Here is a 21688-nt window from a genome sequence, read left to right as displayed (position 1 = left end):
TTTTAATCACATTTTAATTTTAAATTTTATAATTTTATAATTTTAATTAAACTATTTAGTTATTTTAATCATAATCTATAATTATTTTTACTAAATAATAATTATTTTTACTGATACACTTCTTAATTATCTACTAATTATATTTTATCTAAATTCGTATTTATAGTAATAAGCCCAAAATATGTGGGACGGAGGGACAGGCCCGGCCCTGGGCCAGGGCCATAGGGGCCCTTGCCAGGGCCCATTACCTCTAGAAGCCCATAAGGGGCCCCAATAATATATATATATTCTATATATTAATATATATTATTATTATTATTATTTTTTTAGAAGGTATAAAATAAAATTTAAGTAAAAAATTTATTTTATAATTATTTTTTAAATAAATAATTTTTTAAATTATTTTTTTGTATGTTTTAGTGTGTTTATTTAATGGTATGATTTTATATTTTTTGTGAATTATGTAAAATTAAAAAGATATGATAGAGTAATATTTTTGTGTTCTTATTATTTTTATTTATATATTTATATATTTAAATTTGTATATTTTATTATATTTTTTAGTAGTTTTAAAAATTTGTGTATTATATAAACATTGAATTTGTTTATTTAATCTAAACTTTCTAATTTTTACTATTAAGACTATGCGTTTCTCTCTCACAAATATTTCATCAAACATTATTTTAATATCAAATTCAAACCAAGTTTTTCCCTAAACTAATCAAAAGAAACAAACCCTTAATAAATATTTTTGTTTAAAAATTTTCTTTTAAAGACTTTTGACTGTTTATAAAAATATTTTATAAAAAATATTAAATCAAATATTTTTTTTTTAAATTTTTTCTGTTATACTAAATATGTCACATTAATTTTATATTTATATTTTGATCTTTAATATATAAAAAAATATTTTATTAATACATTTATATTAAAATATATATATTATGTTATTATTATTATTATTATATAAAAAATATATTTAAGGGCCCAATATTCTAATTTTGCCCCGGCCTAATAAAGGTCAAAGAACGAGCCTGCGGAGAGTATCTTATTTGTAATGTTTGCTAAACTTGTAACGTTATGCAATAATTTTCAAACATTTTCACAGTTACTGTGAAATAGCAGAAATCCTACGTTGCAATTCTATCCTTATGACTGTAGAAGAATATATTTTGTTTTTTAAATAGAAAATATTATGTTCTATAATCCTTATGGTGTGTTTACTTTGAAAAAAAAAAAATTGATTTGAATTTAGTAAGAAAATAATATTTGATAGAATATTTAGTAAGAAAGAAAAATATATTCTTTTCGAGAAACATAATCCAAATAGTAAAATTTGAAAAACTTTTGCTTAAAAAACATACCCTTAATATTCTAGGGACCCTATGCATGACAAAAATTGCAAATTTTATATATATCTTAAAACCTAAAGAATAATAGCTATTTGACTAACACTGGACCTGAATATATCCCACAGTTTCTTCTCTTTTTTTTTTTTTTGGTCAAATTACAAGGCACCATTGGATAAATTATTTCCATGCAAGCATCCTTTAGGTAACAGCAAATGTAGTAATTTTCTTACCAACACAAGGAGGATAAGGTTAAATTAAATAAAAGATGTACCTCCGAAAACAGCCGTTGTCGACGGACCGGCATTACTTGGCGTACCGCTGCTATTCAGTTTTCCTCTGAGTTGAATCGGTTCCATGCAGCCTGAAGTTGATAAATCATCAGAGTTCGATTCATATGCATTGCCAATCAAGAAATGATGCATATACAAAATATCTATAAACAGCAATGGGACCGGTTACGGCAATAGCGGGGACTATTTAACATGTTGATTAGCCTCAATCAGCGCATTGTAATGATACACCACACATGATTGCCATTGAAAAATAAGTGTTATGTAGACTTATTATTTATTTAATACGTTGTATTTATATTACGTTAACTTAAAGTGTTGTGCTAACATGTAACATGTCCCGTCACTCAATACATTGCATTTATACAATGTGTTGAGATTAATGTTGACATGTACTGTGTGGTTTATTATCATATGTTGTCAGTTAATATGTTGTACTTATATTATACTTCCTCCGTCTGCCTCTAGAGATCACAGTTAACTTTTGCGTCATTATACTTAACATTAAAAATATCCTTATAATTGTATAATTTTTTTTTTTACAAATGTCCTTCTATTAGTATTATAATATACTAATAGAAATACTTTTGCAATTTTTTTTAATTTGTACTACGTTTTGATATAATAAATTGTAATACGCAAAAAATTAATTAGACCTTTAGAGACGGACGGAGGTAGTATTAACTTAAACTATGTACTGTCAAGTTATATTTGAGGAGCTATAAAAACCAAGCTAAATATATTGGTTTAGCTTTCTAACAGTAGCCAAACTGCTGTATATGGTTTATGATTGGCAGCTTGTTTTGTTAGGTGCTTCCTATAGCCAATAGATGCGCGCCCTAGTTGTTTATCAAGTCAAATAATTAACAGAAACTGCCTTAAGAATCCTATGTAATAAAGCTTTTGTTTCGAGGGTAATAGCCGACATACCTTGAGAAGATCAAAAACCTTTTCACATATGTATTTTTGCTGAATGGTAGCTCCTCTTTGCTGCAACTTGTCGGGGTGAACACAAAGAGTCGCCTTCCTGTAAGCTTTTTTAACTGCAGCAGTTGTTATGATCTCTGTTAGGGAAGTAGGCTGCCAGCCGCTGTCTGGCCCAAGAATCTGAAAATGAAAAGGAGTCGTAACACATGAGTTTCATTGGATACTACACCTTTTCTTGGCTCGTATTAGACTCATTGAAATTTAAGCCAAGTGCTAAGCAGATTGAAAACTAGTGCACGGCGAACACAAAAATGTTTAGATCATAGACAGATAAGCAAAGGAGCTAAGCATACGTATTGCAAAGTCGAGAGTAGAGCGCGCAAGTTTCCCTCCTTTCCTGTTGCCCATCTCTTGATTTCAGCATCGAGAGTTTCAGCTAGTCGCTGTGATTAAACAATGGCATTCGTCAGACAGAAAGATATTTCTCCCTCCGTCCCACATAATTTGTCTCTATTTTCTATTTTCGTCCGTTCCATAACTTGTCCTTTCTATTTTTGGAAATATAATTATGTACTTTAATCGCATTTTAAATTTTAAATTTTATAATCTTCTTAATTTTAATTAAACTATTTACTTATTTTAATCTTAATCTATAATTATTTTTACTAATATACTTCTTGATAACTAACTGATTATACTTTACCTAAATTCTCATGTCTACAGTAATACACCCATATTACATGGGACGGAGGGAGTATTATCATATAATATCAGTATATTGTTAAAATTTTCGATTAAGTGGAAATCTTACATTCTTCTCTGCCTGCTCTTTCTGGGCAAGGAGGTCTCGCTTATTCTTCTCTGCAAGGGCCTTTGCCTGACAGTATTGAAGGAAATCGGAAAAGATAAATTACATTCCAGCTCAAGCTCGAGCTATTTTCAAACATACTATGAAAATGTGTGTGGAAGATATACGAAAGCTATTTTGTCATTACCGCTCGCTCCATTATCCTCTGGTGTCTTTCTAACCTTGCTTTACGCCTTTGAGCAGATTCGCTTGTAGTTTCATAAAATTTCTCCAGATCCTACATGCAAGTCGTTAGATCATTATTCCGGCACAAAAATCACTAGAAAAATGGACAGTTGATACTCACTGAAGATGAAAAACTGTGCTTCAGTCCTTTATCCCGGGAAGAGCTGGAAAGCCTTTCGGTAGAATATCTCTCAGCCTGTGTTCTTGCCTCTGTGTAAGTTTTCTGAGACCTTACTTTCTCTAGTGCACGTTCACGAGCCTCTGCAGTTGCTCGTTCTACAGCAGCACGCTCGGCCCTGATTTTGGCTTCAGTGGTGGACAGCTTATCAGAAGATTGTTTAGACAGGATGGATGGCTTCTCGAGCTTTTCCTGTGCCTCTGCCATAGCTCTTTGCCTGGCCTCAGCTGCTGCTCTTTCTGCCTTTTCCCGGGCTTCAGCAAATGCTCTTTCGCGGGCTTCTCGTATTGCTCTTTCAACAGCTTTTCTATCCTTTTCCCTCTCTCTTCCCTTCTTGATGGCTTCAATTCTTTGTTGGCGATCATTTTCCTCGACCTTCTGCCATGTTGCTCTGGTATCTTTTTGCCGTGTGGTGGAACATTCACTGTGACTCTCCTTTTCCACATCTTGATCTTTTTCAACCTCTCTTTTGGCTTCCATTTCAATTTCTTCGGATTCAACAATAGGTGGAGAATATGCATCTTCAATTTTCCATTTCGAATACAGGTGCTGCCTTTGTTCCTCCACATTTTCTCTTCCATCAGAAATTATATCAAAGCTGTGTTTAACTTCCTTCTTTGAGGTATTTTCATCAGCATTTTCTGCAAATTCTTGATTTTCAGGAGCCGATGCCTCGTTTGTGCCTTCAAGAATGGATGTAGGTATATTTTGGTTGGTGCTATCTGAGCTTTGTTCCAATCCTGGCTTTCTAATTGTGTCATCAAACTCGGCCTCTTGACTACCATTCTTAACCTTTGAAGCCACTGTGAACATGTCTGAAGGTCTGGGCAGTTTTCCTACGTGATCTGCATAAATTAAATCCGAATTTTCAGTGCTGCTATCCGAAGAGAATCCTTCAAAGGCAGTGCTTAATTTGCTTCCAATGAAGTTCTCTTCAGATGCACATCTACGCAAGCTATCTGTTCCGGGCACTTCATGAGCCTCCCGGTGAAATAAGTTTCCTGTCTTGCTGTCCTCATCTGATGACAATGCATTAGTTACTCTGATCGAGCTCACACTCTCCTTGCAATCTCTAACTGCTACGCAACATTCTTTTACTTTATCATTTGAATCGACATCACAAGGTTCTTGAACATCACCAGTGATGTCACTACTATCATTACTACGATTGTCACAACTTGTGGGACCAAAATCAATATCACAGGTACTAACAGCTTCACCAATATCGTTTTCAGCAGTACCCGTAAGATTAAATTTATCCTCAAGATCTTCACTTTGTCCTGGTTCTCCATGAATGTCGTCAATTTTTCTTTCTGCATCGCAGACAACTTCAGCAAAATTATTTACTTGCACTTGAATGGTCTCAGCCACTTCCGATTTAGAAGGCTCCACTTGTTTATCAACAGTTTCAGACTGCTCACAGTCTCTGGGAGATTTCCTTCCATCTAGATCATGTTCAGAGTTCCATATCTTGCCTTTTATTTCTGGCTCATGATCGACATTTACAATTCTTCCATCTTGCTGCTCACTCCCCAACCACTCTTCTTCAATATTTGTTTTCCCGTGTTGCTCATTTCCCTTCAACTCAGGGCAAGTTTCAGAATTACTCTCCATGTCTTCCAGCCTCAGCATGTTTTCCTCAGCCATGCTACGGAATCCCTTCAGCAAATTATTAAACACAGATTGCGCTGTCAAGTGTTTTCCAAAAATCATTTCCTTGTGACCTAAAACTTTCTTTTCATGCTCCGCTTTACTATCAACCAAATCATCTCTCTCCTCTGTTAGTCCTTCCTCTTGCACAATACACAAACTTTCAGATGTTTCAAGCTCATTCTTCTCCCGATGTTGCATGCTTTGAGAAGAATCAAGAACTCCTGATGAGTCAATTATATCTTCAGCTCTTGTTATATCGTCTACAGTTCCCTTAAGTTGTAGCAAGGAATCCTCTGCAGTCTTCCCTGTTTCTTGTACACTTTTTGAAGGACTCAAAGGTCTTGCGGTCAGTTCAGTAACAGCTTCACCCCCTTCTGATTGATGAATGGCTAGCTGCTCAAACTTTCCTGTAGCATTCTCCACATCCTCAAGGTGAGACCGCCGTTTATCAGTGGAGCACATTACTTTATCATGGTTGTCTACTTTCTCAGTTTCCAATGCTTCTACTCTACTTTCCCCATTGGCAGCTAATCCAACAATATTGTTTTCCCCTCGACATGCTCCAGCTGTCTCAACTGTCTCCAATGCAAACTTTTCAGCATTACAAAATGTTCCACTCTGATCGCACAACGTAGAAAATGTCTTACCCATCTCTGAAGATGCTCCTAGTTCTTTTGCTTCTTCAACTTTTGCACTTACCCTTTCCACTTCAGCCTTTCCAGTATCAAGAAATTTCCCAGTGTCCTTGAAGGATGGAATAAACTTTCCATTAATCCCAGTTACTATAGTGGAGTTGTCTAATCCTTCAAATGTTTCCAATGTATTTTTTTCGATTGATGCATCAACCTCATTCTCAATCCCATTTTTATTCTTGTCCTTGACTTTCAAATGACCTTTCAACCTAGGCTTAGAAGCACCTTGTAGATTCTCCTTTTTCCTTTCCATTATCATTCTTGCAATTCTTATACTTTCCTGAGCCTGCTCTACAGCTTTCTTCAGGGCAGCCGCAGAAACAGCAGCAACTGAAGTTTCATCTAGCTCCTCATCAATCATAGGCAGTGAATATCCACCAGCATTGCTTTTAGAACCATCTCTAGAATCAAAACCTTGAAATCTTGATCCCTTCGGATCACTTTCACCAAAAGGATTGCATGGATGACTTGAAGGTGACAGCACCTCTGCATTGCATGACTTGAGGTTGATTTCATTTACATTGCCTGACTTATCAAGTATGTGTGGTTTCTCGCAAGTTAATCCATCACCAGCACCAACACTGAAACTCCAGGTGCGACTAACTTCACGTTTCAGAGGAGATACAGGCCCTTGCACTTCTTTCTTCTCTGGCTGAGGTGTTCCATCCACAAAGCAAGTGAAACCAGGAACATCATTGAATTGTGCTACATGTGTTTTCCCATTTGGTTCATCGCTCTCTCTTGGACTGACCTTGTTGAATGACATGTTAAGTTGCTGCTTAAAACCATCACTGGATTGATCAATTGCCTCGCCAGAAGACCTTTTTGTCTTTCCTGAAGGGCGAAAGGAACCTGATTCTGGACACGGTTTGGATGGAACCCTATAACAGAAATCATTTTAGAAAATTATATAGCAATGTATACTTCTGATATAGAAGATTGCATAATCTAGAAGAGAAGTAGGTACTCTAAAATAAGTATAACCTCACCTTAGATCTGTCAGATGACAGAATGCAGCCATACAAACAATAATCATTTCTTGCCCCAAACAAATTTTAAGAAAAGGTGCAAAACCAGGTGTTGTATAGTAGAAACAAAATAAGTCGATTCTCTAAGAGCACAACGTCAACATCAGGATTAAACAATAGTTTGTTGACTGTTGTTGAAAACACAGGACCTAAACATACAAATTGACAGCAGCGCCAAGCAGTAAGAGCAATGCGCAACTGAATTCTTCGAACAGTTTCATCCATAAATTCCCAAATTCTCCACTAAAACTTACTAAATCTCAAAAAACTAGATGAAAAATAAATTTCTATGCAAGCAAATTAGGAGTAGAAAAAAAAAAAAAAAAAAAAAAACTCACTGCATTTTGATTTTCTTCGCAGCACCAGTGAGCAACTCCTCGTAAGGCACAGCGACTTCATCGTTCCTCACTCCGCCGAAAATGTTGGAATAATCGAGCCTGGAGCTCTGGACCTCTCTCGAACCGACCCGCTCATCCAGGCTCGAAAGATCCAGCACCGGAATGGACGAGGAGGCAGAGAAAATCTCGGCGTACTCATGAAAGGCGAACTTACTCTTCCCTCCATTGGACAACGACACATCTTCGTAGGGATCATTCATGGAGAGTGACGGAGAGGAAGCGGAAGAAAGGGCGTTTCCGGCGGAGGAATGCTTCCTCCCGTGGCGCTGGCGCGACAGAGACTCCATGGAAAGGGGGGCAGCAGAAATGGCGCCGGAGTTGGGGAGGTAGCTAGGGTTTTCCTAGTAAATTAATGGTTCGATCTTCTTCTCTTGTTCCTCTTCTTCGATGAGGTCTCTTGTCTGCAGAGAAAGCGCTCTGCAGAAGCAGACAGAACGAGGGAGGGACAATAATTATTTAATAATAAAATAATAATAATAATAAATGTTTAACAATTACCGGGTAAGGAGCGTGGGGCCCATCTGCTTGAGATTCATTTATGCGGTCTAATGAACCGGAACCAATAATATTTTGCCAGGTCAGTTTTGTTTGTGTAAAAATTTTGAATATTTTGCCAGGTCAGTTTTGTTTGTGTAAAAATTTTGAATTATTTGTAAAATACTCTTTCTCTCGTCTCACTTATCTCATTTATGTTTTCATCTTTTCATTTTCGTCTTTCACTTATTTTATCATTTTTTTTAAGAAAAATACTCTCTTCATTTTAATATAATAATTTTATTTATTATTTTTGTTCGTCATAAAACAATAGTCTTATTTTCATAAATAATCATATCACTGTAAAATTATTCTTACTCTTTAATTATTATTACACAATTACCACTACTTTTTACACTGATACACTTACAAAGGCAAAAAAATTCTTTTACCGGTATTTTTTACTCATTACCAATATAATATTAATATTCTTTCAATCTTGTGCCAAATACAATCCAGACTATAGTTTTAGGACTAGGACAGAAGGAGTATATATTATACATTTTAATCCCCTTTTAAATTTTAAATTTATACTTTTTTATTTTAATTATATTAATTTGTTATTTTAATCTTAATTTAAATTATTTTTATTAAATAATAATTATTTTTACTGATATATTTTTAATTATTTAATAATTATACGTTTCTAAATTCTCATATCTAAGATAGATGAGATACTCTGTCCGGGATAGAGGAAGTATTTCGTAAGATTATAAAAATAAAAAATAAATAGTTTTGATTTAAATTTTGAGCTTTTTATTTAAATTTTGATTCAATTAATATCCTTACATAATATTTATTATAAAAAATAATATAATTTTATTAATAATTATAAGAATTAAATAATGGTAATATTATTTTAAAAATAAAAGTAAATAAATAAACTACTATTACCGTAATATTTTATAATGTACATTGTTGAAATAAGATGGTATTTAATTAATATATTTAGATTATAATATACTTACTCTGCAATTCAAAATATTTTTTTGTTACTATTTTGGGTTGTTCTACCTCAAATTGTTTATTTTTTATTTTATTTTCTTAAAAAATAATTATACGGTATCAAAATATTTTTAATTTTTATTTAAATTACAAATATTATATGTATAATTACTTTATATAAAGTTATATGACAAAAATATACAAAATCCTTACACACTAAAATATTATTGTCTCATTCTCAATTCAAAGTATTATTTTTATCAATTTCATTTGTCTCGTTATCTCTTTCTTATTTTAGAAAAAGTAATCTTATACTAATACCAAAATACTTTTAACTTTTACTTAAATTACAATTACAAATACAGTTACTTTATACAAAAACTCAAATGGCAAAAATGTCAAAATTTCTTACACAAAATCTCAAATGGCAAAAATGTCAAACTTTCTTACACAACCTCAAATGACAAAAATGTCAAACTTTCTTACACAAAACCTCAAATAACAAAAATATCAAAATTTCTTACAGAAAACATCAAATGGATCCACTTGATATGAGACAGATGGTGTATATTCTTTTCGTTCAACACAAATATAATTATTTGTTTTTTATATGAATTTTAGTAGAATTAAAATTTTGTAGGTAGTAGTATAATAAAAAAATAAAATAAAACTACTTATCATTAAATTCATTTATTTTTTTAATGATATTTTTTGTAATATTGTTTAATTGTAAATAGGTATAATCCATAATTATTAACATCTCAAAAGTTACAATCGAATCCAAAATTATTTCAAAATATTGTTTGATTTCAATTTGAAATGGATTGTTGAGTCAGGTTTGTTTGTTTGTTTAGTGTTTTGATTTAAACAATTATTTTATGTGAGATATAAAAGATTATGTAGTAATATAAAAGATAAAATTTGATGTTAAATATTACTCTCTCAATCCCATATAATTTGTCCTTATTTCTATTTTCGTCAGTTTCACATGATTTGTCCTTTCTATTTTTAGAAATATAATTATGTATTTTAATCGCATTTTAAAATTTTAAATTTTAAATTTTAAATTTTATAATTTTTTTAATTTTAATTAAACTATTTACTTATCTTAATATTAATCTATAATTATTTTTACTAATACACTTCTTAATTACTTATTAATTATACTTTACCTAAATTCTCGTGTCTACAGTAATACACCCATATTACATAGGACGAGCGTATTTTTTGTAAGAAAATAATATTAATATATATATATATATATATTGGAACTTGTATTGGAGAAAAAATTGGGCAAACAAACTTAAATAATATTTTAAGGGTTTGGATTTCGAGGGTTTGGATTTTGAATTGAGATTTGAATATACGGTAAAACTTTTGAATTGTAATAGTTATACGATGTGATATAAATAAGTGTTCGATGTGATGTTTTGAATGTAAAATTAATTTTTAGTATAATATAAAAAAATAAAATTAAATATTTGATTTGATATTTTTGAAGAAAAAAATTTGAATGAATAGTAAAATTTTGGAGAAATTCTCCAAGCGATCTCATAAAATGTATTTTTATGACAAATCATACATGACATCATTTTCATTTTCATTTGAAATTAGGAGAGAAGAAAATATAAATTCATATGTATGCAAAATATATGCAAACTATGTGAGAGTTGACTTGCCCCGCTTTTAATTGTAAATTAATTGTCAATTGAGCAATAATAATAAGATGTCTTTTAATATAATATAAATACAAGTAAAAATATATATTATTTACTTATATAATATATTACAGTTAATTTTAGAATGCGATATACTCTTATACAATATATTTGTAACTATGAATAAATAATATATATCTTTATTACAAACAATATGTATTGTGTATAATAAAAATGTATATTATTTTTATATATTACATGTGATGATTTGTACATAGTAATATATATGAATAGTTAAAATTTACCTATAAAAAATAAATAAATTAAATAATAATGATAATATTTTGTAATAATATGGAAATTATAAGAAATTTTTAAAATTATATTTCCTCCGTCCAACATAATATGTCCACGTTGCCACTTCTGTCCGTTCCACATTCCACGTCACTTTCCTTATTTGGAAAATAAATTACACACTTTAATCTCATTTTAAACTTTTTAATTTATTTTTTTTATTTTAATTAAACTAATTAGTTATCTTAATCTTAATTTATAATTATTTATATTATAGGATAATTATTTTCACTAATACATTCTTAGTTATCTACTAATTACACCATTCCTAAAATATCGTGTCTACAATGTATGAGACACGGTATATGAGACGGAAGGAATATGAAATATACAATTATTAAAAATATATACATATATTAATTAGATGAATTAAAATAGTGAGATAAATATAGTGTGTTTTGTGAGATTGTTGGAAAATAAAGTTTTTATATGAGGTAGAGAATTGTAAAAAAATATATAAAAATAATGAATATATGTAGTATATTAATTTTTTTAAGAAAATGTGCGAGAAAGAAAAAAAACAAAAAGAGCAAAGCCATAGATTAATTTCATATGTTACCGTAAAGACGACGATTACAATGCTGAATTTCAGCATTGTGCTGAATAACACATCGTGTGCTATTAGATAACACATAATATTACTACAAACAACACAGTGTATATTTTAATATAATACAAATACAACACATGAACAAAATATACATGTTGTAGTCTCAACAAGATACAATATTATTACAGACAACACACAATATCACTACAGACAACACATTATATATGTTAATATAATACAAATACAACACATGAATTAACAGTACATGCTAAAGTCCCGTACAGCACACACAACAGTTGATTTTAGCACATGATATATTTTTTACATCACACTTGTTATTATTAAGAAAAAATACATACCTTTATTATACGTATTGTGTGTATTACTAATGTGTGTTATTTATATATATAACGTGCGTTAGATGTGAAAAATTATCACCATAACTATCCCCTACTGTAATTAAAAAAAAGAAAAGAAAAGAAGAACAATAGAAATTGAAAATGTAATACCAAATGTGATTTAAATAGGTATCCAAACACACCCATATTAATTGATTATGATCCAACTCAGTTCGACTTGGATACAAGTTTAACTTTATGAAATTTTGAAGTTTTTTTTTCTTTTTTTAAATAAATTAATAATTCAAAAAATTGAGTATCCGAGATGTTTTATTTAAAATATAATTGTTGGTGGATTATATATATATATATATTTTTTTTAAAAAAAAAAATTCATCTGTCTAATAACAATGTATTCATTAACTATTTGCATCATTGTATTTAACATTAAAAATATCTTTATATATATATATAATTTTTTGTACAAATATCATTATATTAGTATTATAAAACACTAGTAGAAATATTTTTATTATTTTCCCTTGATTTATAATATATTTTGATATAATAATTAATATTCAAAGATCAATATGCAAAAATAAATAGAGTATTATTATAAATAATATCATAATTTTAAAAAATATGCATAATTACCAATCTTTAGAATCGAATCTAGAGTCAATATATTTTGGGTGTGTTTTATTGTACCATTATTATTATCTATTAAAGAAGCTTAAAAAAATATTAAATTAAATTTTTATTTTTTTATTTTTTATAAGTATTAACTAAAAAATAATTTTTATTTAAAATATTAAATCAATAATTATTTTTATTATATTATATAATTATTTTAATTCGAAATTTTTATTATTCAAATAAACCCAATATTCAAACTTTCGATCAAACCTTTATTCAAGAAGACTGTGCTCATTTCTTTTATAATTTGATAAACGAAGGGTGTGTTTGTTTGGGGGTTTGGATTTTGAAGGGATCTGAATAATAAAAATTTTGAATTTAAATAGTTGTATAATGTGATATAAATAGGTGTTGATGTGATATTTTGAATGTAAAATTGATTTTTAGTATAATATAAAAAATGAAAAAATAAATATTTAATCTGATATTTTGGGTGAAAAAAATAGAATGAATAGTGAAAATCTAATACAATCCCCAAACAAAGACACCCTTCGAAAAGAATATTTAAAAATGTGTAGATTTAGACGTCACCTCAATTTCCTTCATGTGACCCATATATGTTTGAATTTCAATTTATCTGTGGGGCCTGCAATTATTATTATGAATTTTGTTTTATTTTAGGATTTTTTGCACTACTGAACAGTGCTAGTGTAAGACTGCTGTCCGACTGGTCATCATCGCCGCCATTTATCTCTCGTGAATTTCCAATTCTGCCCTCCCATATTATTACTTTTCGATCGCGCGGAGAATAAACCCTCCCACCCCAAAAATATTGGGTGTTTGTACGAAGGTTTCAATTTTAAATTTGATATTTGAATAATAAAAAGTTTAAATTTGAATAGTTGTATGATGTGATATAAATATGTGTTAATATGATATTTTGAATGTAAAATTAATTTTTAGTATAATATAAATAATAAAAAATAGGTGTTTAATTTGATATTTTTGTGAAAAAAATAAATAAATTGTGTATTTAAAATTCAATCCCCAAACAATAACACCCTTAGTGTGTTTTTTATGATTTATTTGAAAAGCTTTGATTTAAATTTAGGTTGTATTATTTTGTAGTGTTTCGAAAGGTTTTTACTATTCAAAAAAAGAATTCTCTTTAAAAATATCAAACTAATCAATTACTTTTTTTTTTAATCTTATACTATAAATTTATTTTACATTCTAAATATCACATCAAACAACTATCAAATTCAGTTTTTTACTATACAAAAATCCAAATTCAAAAACCCAAGCCCACAAGCAAACACACCCTTAGTAATTAAATACTCCATCCGTCCCATGTAATTTGGGCGTATTACTGTACACGAGAATTTATGTAAAGTATGATTAGTAAGTAATTAAGAAGTGTATTAGTAAAAATAATTATTGTATATTAAAAATAATTATAAATTAAGATTAAAATAACTAAATAGTTTAATTAAGATTATAAAATTTAGAAAAATTAAAATGCGATTAAAGTGTATAATTATATTTCCAAAAAAAAGAAAGAACAAGTTATGTGGAATAGATAAAAATAAAAAATATGGACAAATTATGTGAGATAAAATGAATAATATTTAACTCACTAATTAAGCAATAGCAATCCTATTCACGTACTTTAGGACAATCCAATTCAATTGCGATCTATTGTTTGCAATCAACTCAATCAAATCAATTTTATTTTTAGAAAATTATGTTTTTTCGGACCGGGCCCAAGCCAAGCTCAAGGCTCGTGGCTCATTCTGGAAGGCCCAAAGCCATATCAAGGCAACGGTCACGACACCAGCTCCAGCTTCGATTCTATGCTTCATTTCTGTAGGATCGTCTTAGACTTTTTTTTGGAGCTTTGAGCGAAAATAAATTATGGGCCCTTATAAACACATGATTAAAATATATTTTCAAAATAATATCACTTATTGACATCGATTGGACAAGATGTTGAATGTGACGGTCTGGACAATATCAATTTGAGTAAAAAAAAAGATAAAAGATGGTATGCTTGGAAGTTCGAAAAAAGAGAAGAACTGAGGAGGATAAAAAAGATAAAAGAGAATGTGAGGCGGGTTTGGTATGAGTTGGTGGGTGTAATGCCAGTAAAAAAAAGTAAACAAAGATTAAATTTGGAAAGACAAAGTAAGGTGTCATTAGAAAGAAAGAGATAAAAAAAAAAATGATTAGAGTTTAAAATTTAATTTTAAAATTAAATTGGATAATTATAAAAAAAATTTATATAAACTAAAAGTTAAAATTTAATTTTAAAATTTAATAATCATAATGGATAATATTTCTTTAAAATATTGGTTTTTTATTAATTAGGGGTCTTGAGTAGTTACTCGCCTCTAATCGCACACAAATGCAAGTGTAGACAATGATTGCATATTGCATGTGGGTGTGTATATATGTAGAGTTTGTATTTATACAGTATTCAAGTACAATTGTTGAATAATCGTATTTTGAAATATATTGTTGTTTAGAGAAAATCTCAATTGATTTGACATGATATGGATTAGCGGCTGATCTAGTCAAGTCAACATGATACTAATTTAACTGAATTAACATATGTTATAGGAGTGACTATCATATATTTATACATATTTTAACATAATTGTAATACAAAATATTATATTATAATTCATCGTATGCTATCTTATAGTATAACATATGTTGAGATATATATATAAGTCATCCATATGAAATATGTTGATCCTATCAAATCAACACCATGTTGACTAATCACTTATTGGCCATTGTCATTAGACTGTTGGCTAGTTGTCGGTCATCATTTCATATATTAATAGTTAGATATTTTACATTTATCATAATTTCAATTTTAAGAAAAAAAATAAATGTTTTTGTAGACAATGTTCACTTTGTCTTTGTTATGGATATGTTTTTTATGTATTAAGTATGAAAATTTGTAAGTAAATAAAATATATATTATATTAATATATATTGTATTATTTGTTGATATTTATGGAGAATCGTATCATCAAAAATGCAAAATGAACAAACCCTAAACTTTAACATGTTAATTTTTTAAAAATAATATGATTTTAAATAGAGTTTTATTCGAAATAAGATTTTATACAATCACATTAATGATAATAGTTCTAACAAATGAAATGCAACAAGATAATTTTCTCAAAGTAATGTTATTGCATAAGGCATAGTAGTTTGTGGTTTTGAAGTTGTCTATTTAAATGTCATTGTATATACAAGAACACTAATAATTTTTTATTAATCAATTCTTTTAATCATATTGCATACCGAAATTGTTATTAAATTAGTAGCTCTCCAATTTTGCAGGTTTTTTTTTTCTAATTTAAAAACACATTTGCTTCAAAAGTGTTTCATTGACATAACTCTCTTCACATTTGTCTTGAATTGTGTTTGGTTCGTGAATTTTAATAAATTTATACTGTGTGTTTATTATAAAATTAAAAATTTTAAAAAATCATACCTATAACTTGCTCATGCTCGACATACTGTCTACTCCTGCCTATCTTGTCGTTTGTCATTGATGTATGAAAATCATATTCAAGTGATGTACATGTCTTAGAGTAAAGGTAAAATAGCAGACAGCTAGAGAACCCCCTTGACAACTCCTTACTTGTTCTATCAAGTTTTCTTCACACATCTCTCATTGTCGTCATTGGAATGACAGAAATCGAGAGCACATGTGTCTCATCCAGTGGAATTTCTGGGGGGTTGGTGTCAGATTTTCAATCCTTGACTTGCAAAGGTACGCTTCTACTCTAATATTGAACAACGCGGCAAGTTCTTCCGTGATAGAATTAGGTTGTAGGAGTAGGACTAAGTTTACCCATATATATATATATATATATATAATTTTTTCTTTTAGTATTAAATCAGTGTTTTACGGTCGGATTAACATTTCTCTATTGCTGGTATTTGTCACCGGTCCAATTGGTTGTCAAATCGGGTCTACACCCGTGGTAGCACAATAAGGTGGATTTCATCTTTTTGAATTTAGATAGGATCTACACTAAGCGTTGGGGGTTTGTGCGTTTGTTACTGGCACAAAACAATGACCATAGAAATAGTGTCGTTAGGTTGCTGTTAAGCGATGATGTACATTTTCTGGCGAGGAAGGAGGGTTAGGGGGAACGAACGTCCCCAATTCATGTGCGCCGTCGACAGTAGAGTCTTTAACTTTCTCATTCCGATTGGATTAGACAATAGACCTTTTTTAATTGAACAATTCATTTGTGTTTGTACAATTGACACATATGTTCTATTTATATATAAAATAGTGAAATTTTTTTCTTATAAAATTAAAAATGATATTGTCTTATTTATCCATCAAATTAAAATTTTATTTCAATTAATATTACCAATTTAATTTAATAATATTAAATGATTTATTAAATCATCGCAACAAACTTTTATTTTAACTAATATTACAAATTCAATTTGATAATATTGAATACTTCATCAATTAATAACTCTGTATTACTACTTCAATTTCATCAATAAAATAATAAAATTTTATAACATAATCATTATAAATTTACAGTGTCAACTAAACACAATTACAAAAAACTAACTTCAAAATCCTTACAAAAAATTAAAACCAAAATGCAAAACTTAACCAAACACAACTGATGTGACCTTTTGGGAGTATCCTATTATAATTTACAATTGAACAATTAAGAGTCATTAAAATCCCACAGGTTTAGCTTACACCACATCAAGTTTATCGATATTTGTTTGTCATTTTCTACTTGATGAATGGTAAAAATTGCATATTCCAAGTGTTTCAATGCAAATTTATGTAGTTTTAGTTCCTATTAAACCTAGTTCATAGAATCTTAAATCATTTATTTAAATGTTGATTTCAATCTCATTTCTTCAACCAGTTTATAAATTGATCACGGTTCAAACATTTCCTTAGCAAATCTATTAGATTATTATTAGACCTTACATAGTCTAAAGAGACAACCCCACTCCAGATCAATTTTTGCACGATATTAAGTTGGTGATAAATATTTACAGTTTGCACTTTTTCAAACAAAAATTGGTTATTACAGTGTACCATATTTGTAACAATATGATTTTTCCAAAATGAAATCTTCCGTAAAAATCATCGAAGCTATTTTCATTTCCTATTCATTTATCCAAAGTGACCAATGTGAATTTCAATCTTCTATGACAATTTATATGATACAACATCTATTCATATTATCAATATGTTTGTAAAAAATGAATCACTATGTTCAATATCCAATCGACCTCGAAATAATCCTCAAGCACTAAAAAATATTGCGAAAACCATACTCCTCACCTTAAAAATACTTAGGTATCTTAAAATATTTACAATAGCAATTTAATGATCATTACTATAATTACTAATGTGTCTATTCAATTTATTAACTGAATATGCAAGATCATGGTAAATATAGTTTGTTAAGAATATAATACTTCTTATGATCCTTGCATATATTTTTTTTAAAAGTTAAGTGATTTTTTTTTTTTTTTTTTAGAGGAGTTTCATAAGCAATTAATTTTTAACACTTTTGTTACATGGTGAGACTATGTTATACAATTATCTTATAGTGTTTTACTATTTTTTATCTTACTAATCACATTAGCTGAACTCAAGTCTTTCATTTTGAAGTTTATTTCATATATATATTTATTTATCTGAGTTATTAATTACTACTCATGATCCATATATCATCTACATATAGGTAGACTAGCATAAATTATTAGAATATTTTTGTACTACACATATTTATTACACTTTTAAGAAAATAAAGTATTTTAACTTCAGTGCTTGTTTGAAACTATATAAAGAATTTTTTTATTTTCTGCATCATGTTTTCTTGTTAAGTACTATAAAAATTTCATGTATATATTTATTTTTTTCAAGTCATAATTCAAAAACATATTTTCACTATCTAGATGTTGAATTCCAGAATTGTGTAATGAAGTAGTTGCGATAAGACCCTAATTAAAGTAATCCTAGATATGAGAGACCACATATATAAACAAAAGTTAAACTTTATATGTATATATATATATAAAGGCCTTAAAAACTAATTTTGTTTTTTCTTTAAAATTCGCTGGCTATATAAGGACTTATAATTCTTGGAAAGATCAGTCAAAATCTTAATATAATTTTGTATGATGAAATATATTTCTTCATTATTATTATTATTATTATTATTATTATTATTTTGGTACTCAATATCTAATCCCAAAAATATTTTCTTCATTCTTTTTGGTTTATCATCAATATATAAGTGATGAAATTCGAATTAAAGATATTGAACGCTTTGGCCATTTGACTATATCTTAATTTTTCTTAAGTAACGTTAGAACCAATAGTATCTTTTCGCATTCTCTTATGAGAATTTTCAAAAATATCTCCATTATTCTTACAAAGAAAAATAATTAAGAAAATATATAGTATTCTTCAACTTCATTGTAGTACTTCACTTATGTTGAAAATTTCTAACTTGTAAATGAAAAAATGATACATATTACTATTAAGTGCATAGTGTATGAATATAAAATCAATCATTTTCAAACTGATAACAACCTTCATGGGTAAAGGCACGTCGATCTTAGCTAAACAACCCCACACTTTAGTATATATAAGAAGACTAATTGTCTTTTTACAAGTGATAGAGAGTTACACTTTTATATAAAAAAATTGTTTAAAATATAATTCACCATCAACACAGCTTCAACCCAACATGTTTTGAGGTGATCTTGAACTTATAATTATGACATTTATTACATTCTTCAATGTTAGGTTTTCGTAGTTTGCAATACCATTTGACTGCGACGAATACAAAGCCATTGTTTGATCAATTATGCATTTGGACACAAAAATTTTCAAAATCAACTATATATTCTTCACTTCTATTGCTTTGATTTGAACATCAAATTTATTCTCAAATTTGTTCTTGAAGTTCTTAACAAATAGAGATAATAATATTATGTAAACTTGTTAAATGCGATGAAATACTTTTTTCTCTTTTAATTTAGATAATAATTTAGATGATTTTTAAATCACACACATTAGTTTATGAATTAATTTTTGAGTCATAGTGTTTTTATTTTAATATTTATAAATAATTATTATTTTTTTTAATTTAGTTTCAATACAAATTTCACATTAATATTCATCATTGAACTCTATTTTTCTTTAGTAAATTTAAATATATTAATCTTATTGTGCCAATTATATATATATATCCCAATATAGTATTCCCTTCGTATCGCGAAATTAGTCGCGTTTTTTTTTTTAGCGGAATTTAAGAAAATTTGGTTTATATAGTTAATTAATGTAATTAGTTAATGCAATATATGTAATAAAATGTTATATTAACTATTTTTATTTGATGAAATATTGAAATAAAAGTTGAAATATTTATTTTATTTTATTTTATTTTATTTAAATTTAATGTTTTATTTATTGAATTGTTTTATTTTTAAAAAATATTATTATATTGATTGTAAATTATGCAATTAAATAAAAAAATTAATTGTAATAATTTAAATATAAAAATAACAGCCGTAATACTAAATTTTTTAATATAAACAAAACATCAAATTTTTCGAATTTGATTGTTGGCAGAGATAGTTCGATATTACATACTAAAATTTATAATGCATATTTTATATATCGTACCATAAATTTTTAGTATGTTATTTTATCGTAATGAGATATTGTACCAATAATTTGGTATACCAAATTTATAGATGAAAAAATACTGAATTACAGAAATAATACATACCATACTAAAAAATACCGAAAATGTCAAATTTCAGTATACCGAATTGTTTTTAGTATTGTACCGATATTTTTTTAATATACCAAAAAAATTGGTGTGGTATACTATATAGTTCAGTATTATCTGAATACAGTATCGAGTCATTTCTAATCGAATTACATGTATGGTATCATAATATAATATTTTACGCTGAAGTATAAAAATAAAAAATAATTTTACAATTTTAAGAATATATTAGAAAATTAATTATTTTAGTGTCAATATACTAAATTATTGATAAAGACAGATATATCAAATACTAAAATATCAAACTGTATTGATATTTTCGGTATATATTATACCAACAATGCTAAAGTATATGCAATTGTTGTACTAAAAATATTTGGTACGGTATCATATCATATAAAAATTTACGTTATACAATAATTTTGACATTTTAGTATTTTTTCATGCATTATTTGAGCAAGATATTTTTTATTCTTAATAATAGTGATAACTGAATTTTTTTAATGAAATATAAAAATCAAAATTTAAATCAAATCTCATTATTAACTAATTTTCTTTCGAAAAATATCAAATCAAATATTTTTTTATTATATTAAAAAATTAATTAAAAATTTTAGATATCACATAAACATTTATTTAGATATATTAAATATTTATTCATTTTTATTATTCAAAATTTTAGCCCTACTTTTAAATTTACAATAAAACAAACAATAAAAGTTAGATGTATTAATAAGTGAATAAAATATAGTTAAATTTGTAATTGTAATTAGTATTTATTAATTATTACTATATTATGAACTGTAACTAATTTCGTGGGACAGACAAAAGAGGAACACTACAAAAAAATAATATATTTGTAACGGAATTCCGTTCCAAAAGTTCACGTAGCTAACGTAATTTCATTCCTAATTCCGTCTCTAATGTCATTAGTAATGGAAAAAGTAGATTTAGAGACAAAAAAAATTTTGTTACAAAAATGATTTTTTCTTATAGTAGAAAGATTGACTAATTTCACGGGACGGAGGGAGTATCATATAAATTATATGAATAAAGTAAATAAGAAAAAATTGTCTTTATTATATTTACATTTTAGTGTTTTGCTAGTATATTCAATTTAAAAAATTCATTGATTTGATAATATATATTTAAGAAATTTTACATATTTAGTCGATATCATATTTAAAAATAGTTTAATATCAAGACTAGATAGTAATGAGGGAGAAACTAAGTCTTTGTGGATGTTCGGAATATGTAACATATATCTTAGAGTTGGGACCTTATGACTCATTAGTTTGA

General features: G+C 28.1%; 1 protein-coding gene across 1 annotated transcript; it reads right to left on the bottom strand.

Moving 5' to 3' along the window:
• Positions 1–1394: 1394 nt before the first annotated feature.
• LOC127264450 (auxilin-like protein 1) lies at positions 1395–7984 on the bottom strand. The gene is made up of 7 exons (XM_051293989.1): positions 7492–7984; positions 3724–7006; positions 3565–3654; positions 3381–3446; positions 2923–3012; positions 2573–2749; positions 1395–1713 (listed from the first exon to the last, which is right to left on the bottom strand). Exons 1-7 carry the CDS (start codon positions 7836–7838, stop codon positions 1678–1680), a joined length of 4089 nt encoding a protein of 1362 aa, XP_051149946.1. The 5' UTR covers positions 7839–7984; the 3' UTR covers positions 1395–1677.
• Between the last annotated feature and the right edge of the window lie 13704 nt (positions 7985–21688).

Source organism: Andrographis paniculata, unplaced genomic scaffold (assembly GCF_009805555.1).
Source record: "Andrographis paniculata isolate CXL003 unplaced genomic scaffold, ASM980555v1 Contig70END, whole genome shotgun sequence".
NCBI lineage: Eukaryota > Viridiplantae > Streptophyta > Magnoliopsida > Lamiales > Acanthaceae > Andrographis > Andrographis paniculata.
Note: the sequence above shows the minus strand (reverse complement) of the source record. Positions and strands in the feature narration are given on the sequence as shown.

Excerpts from the sequence above, each read along its gene's own strand:
- LOC127264450 (XM_051293989.1), bottom strand. The coding sequence starts at position 7,838 with ATGGAGTCTCTGTCGCGCCAGCGCCACGGGAGGAAGCATTCCTCCGCC. Across the intron at positions 3,013-3,380 it reads AAGAGCAGGCAGAGAAGAAT|CGACTAGCTGAAACTCTCGA; the intron begins GTAAGATTTCCA and ends GTTTAATCACAG. Across the intron at positions 2,750-2,922 it reads TACTCTCGACTTTGCAATAC|ATTCTTGGGCCAGACAGCGG; the intron begins GTATGCTTAGCT and ends TTTCATTTTCAG.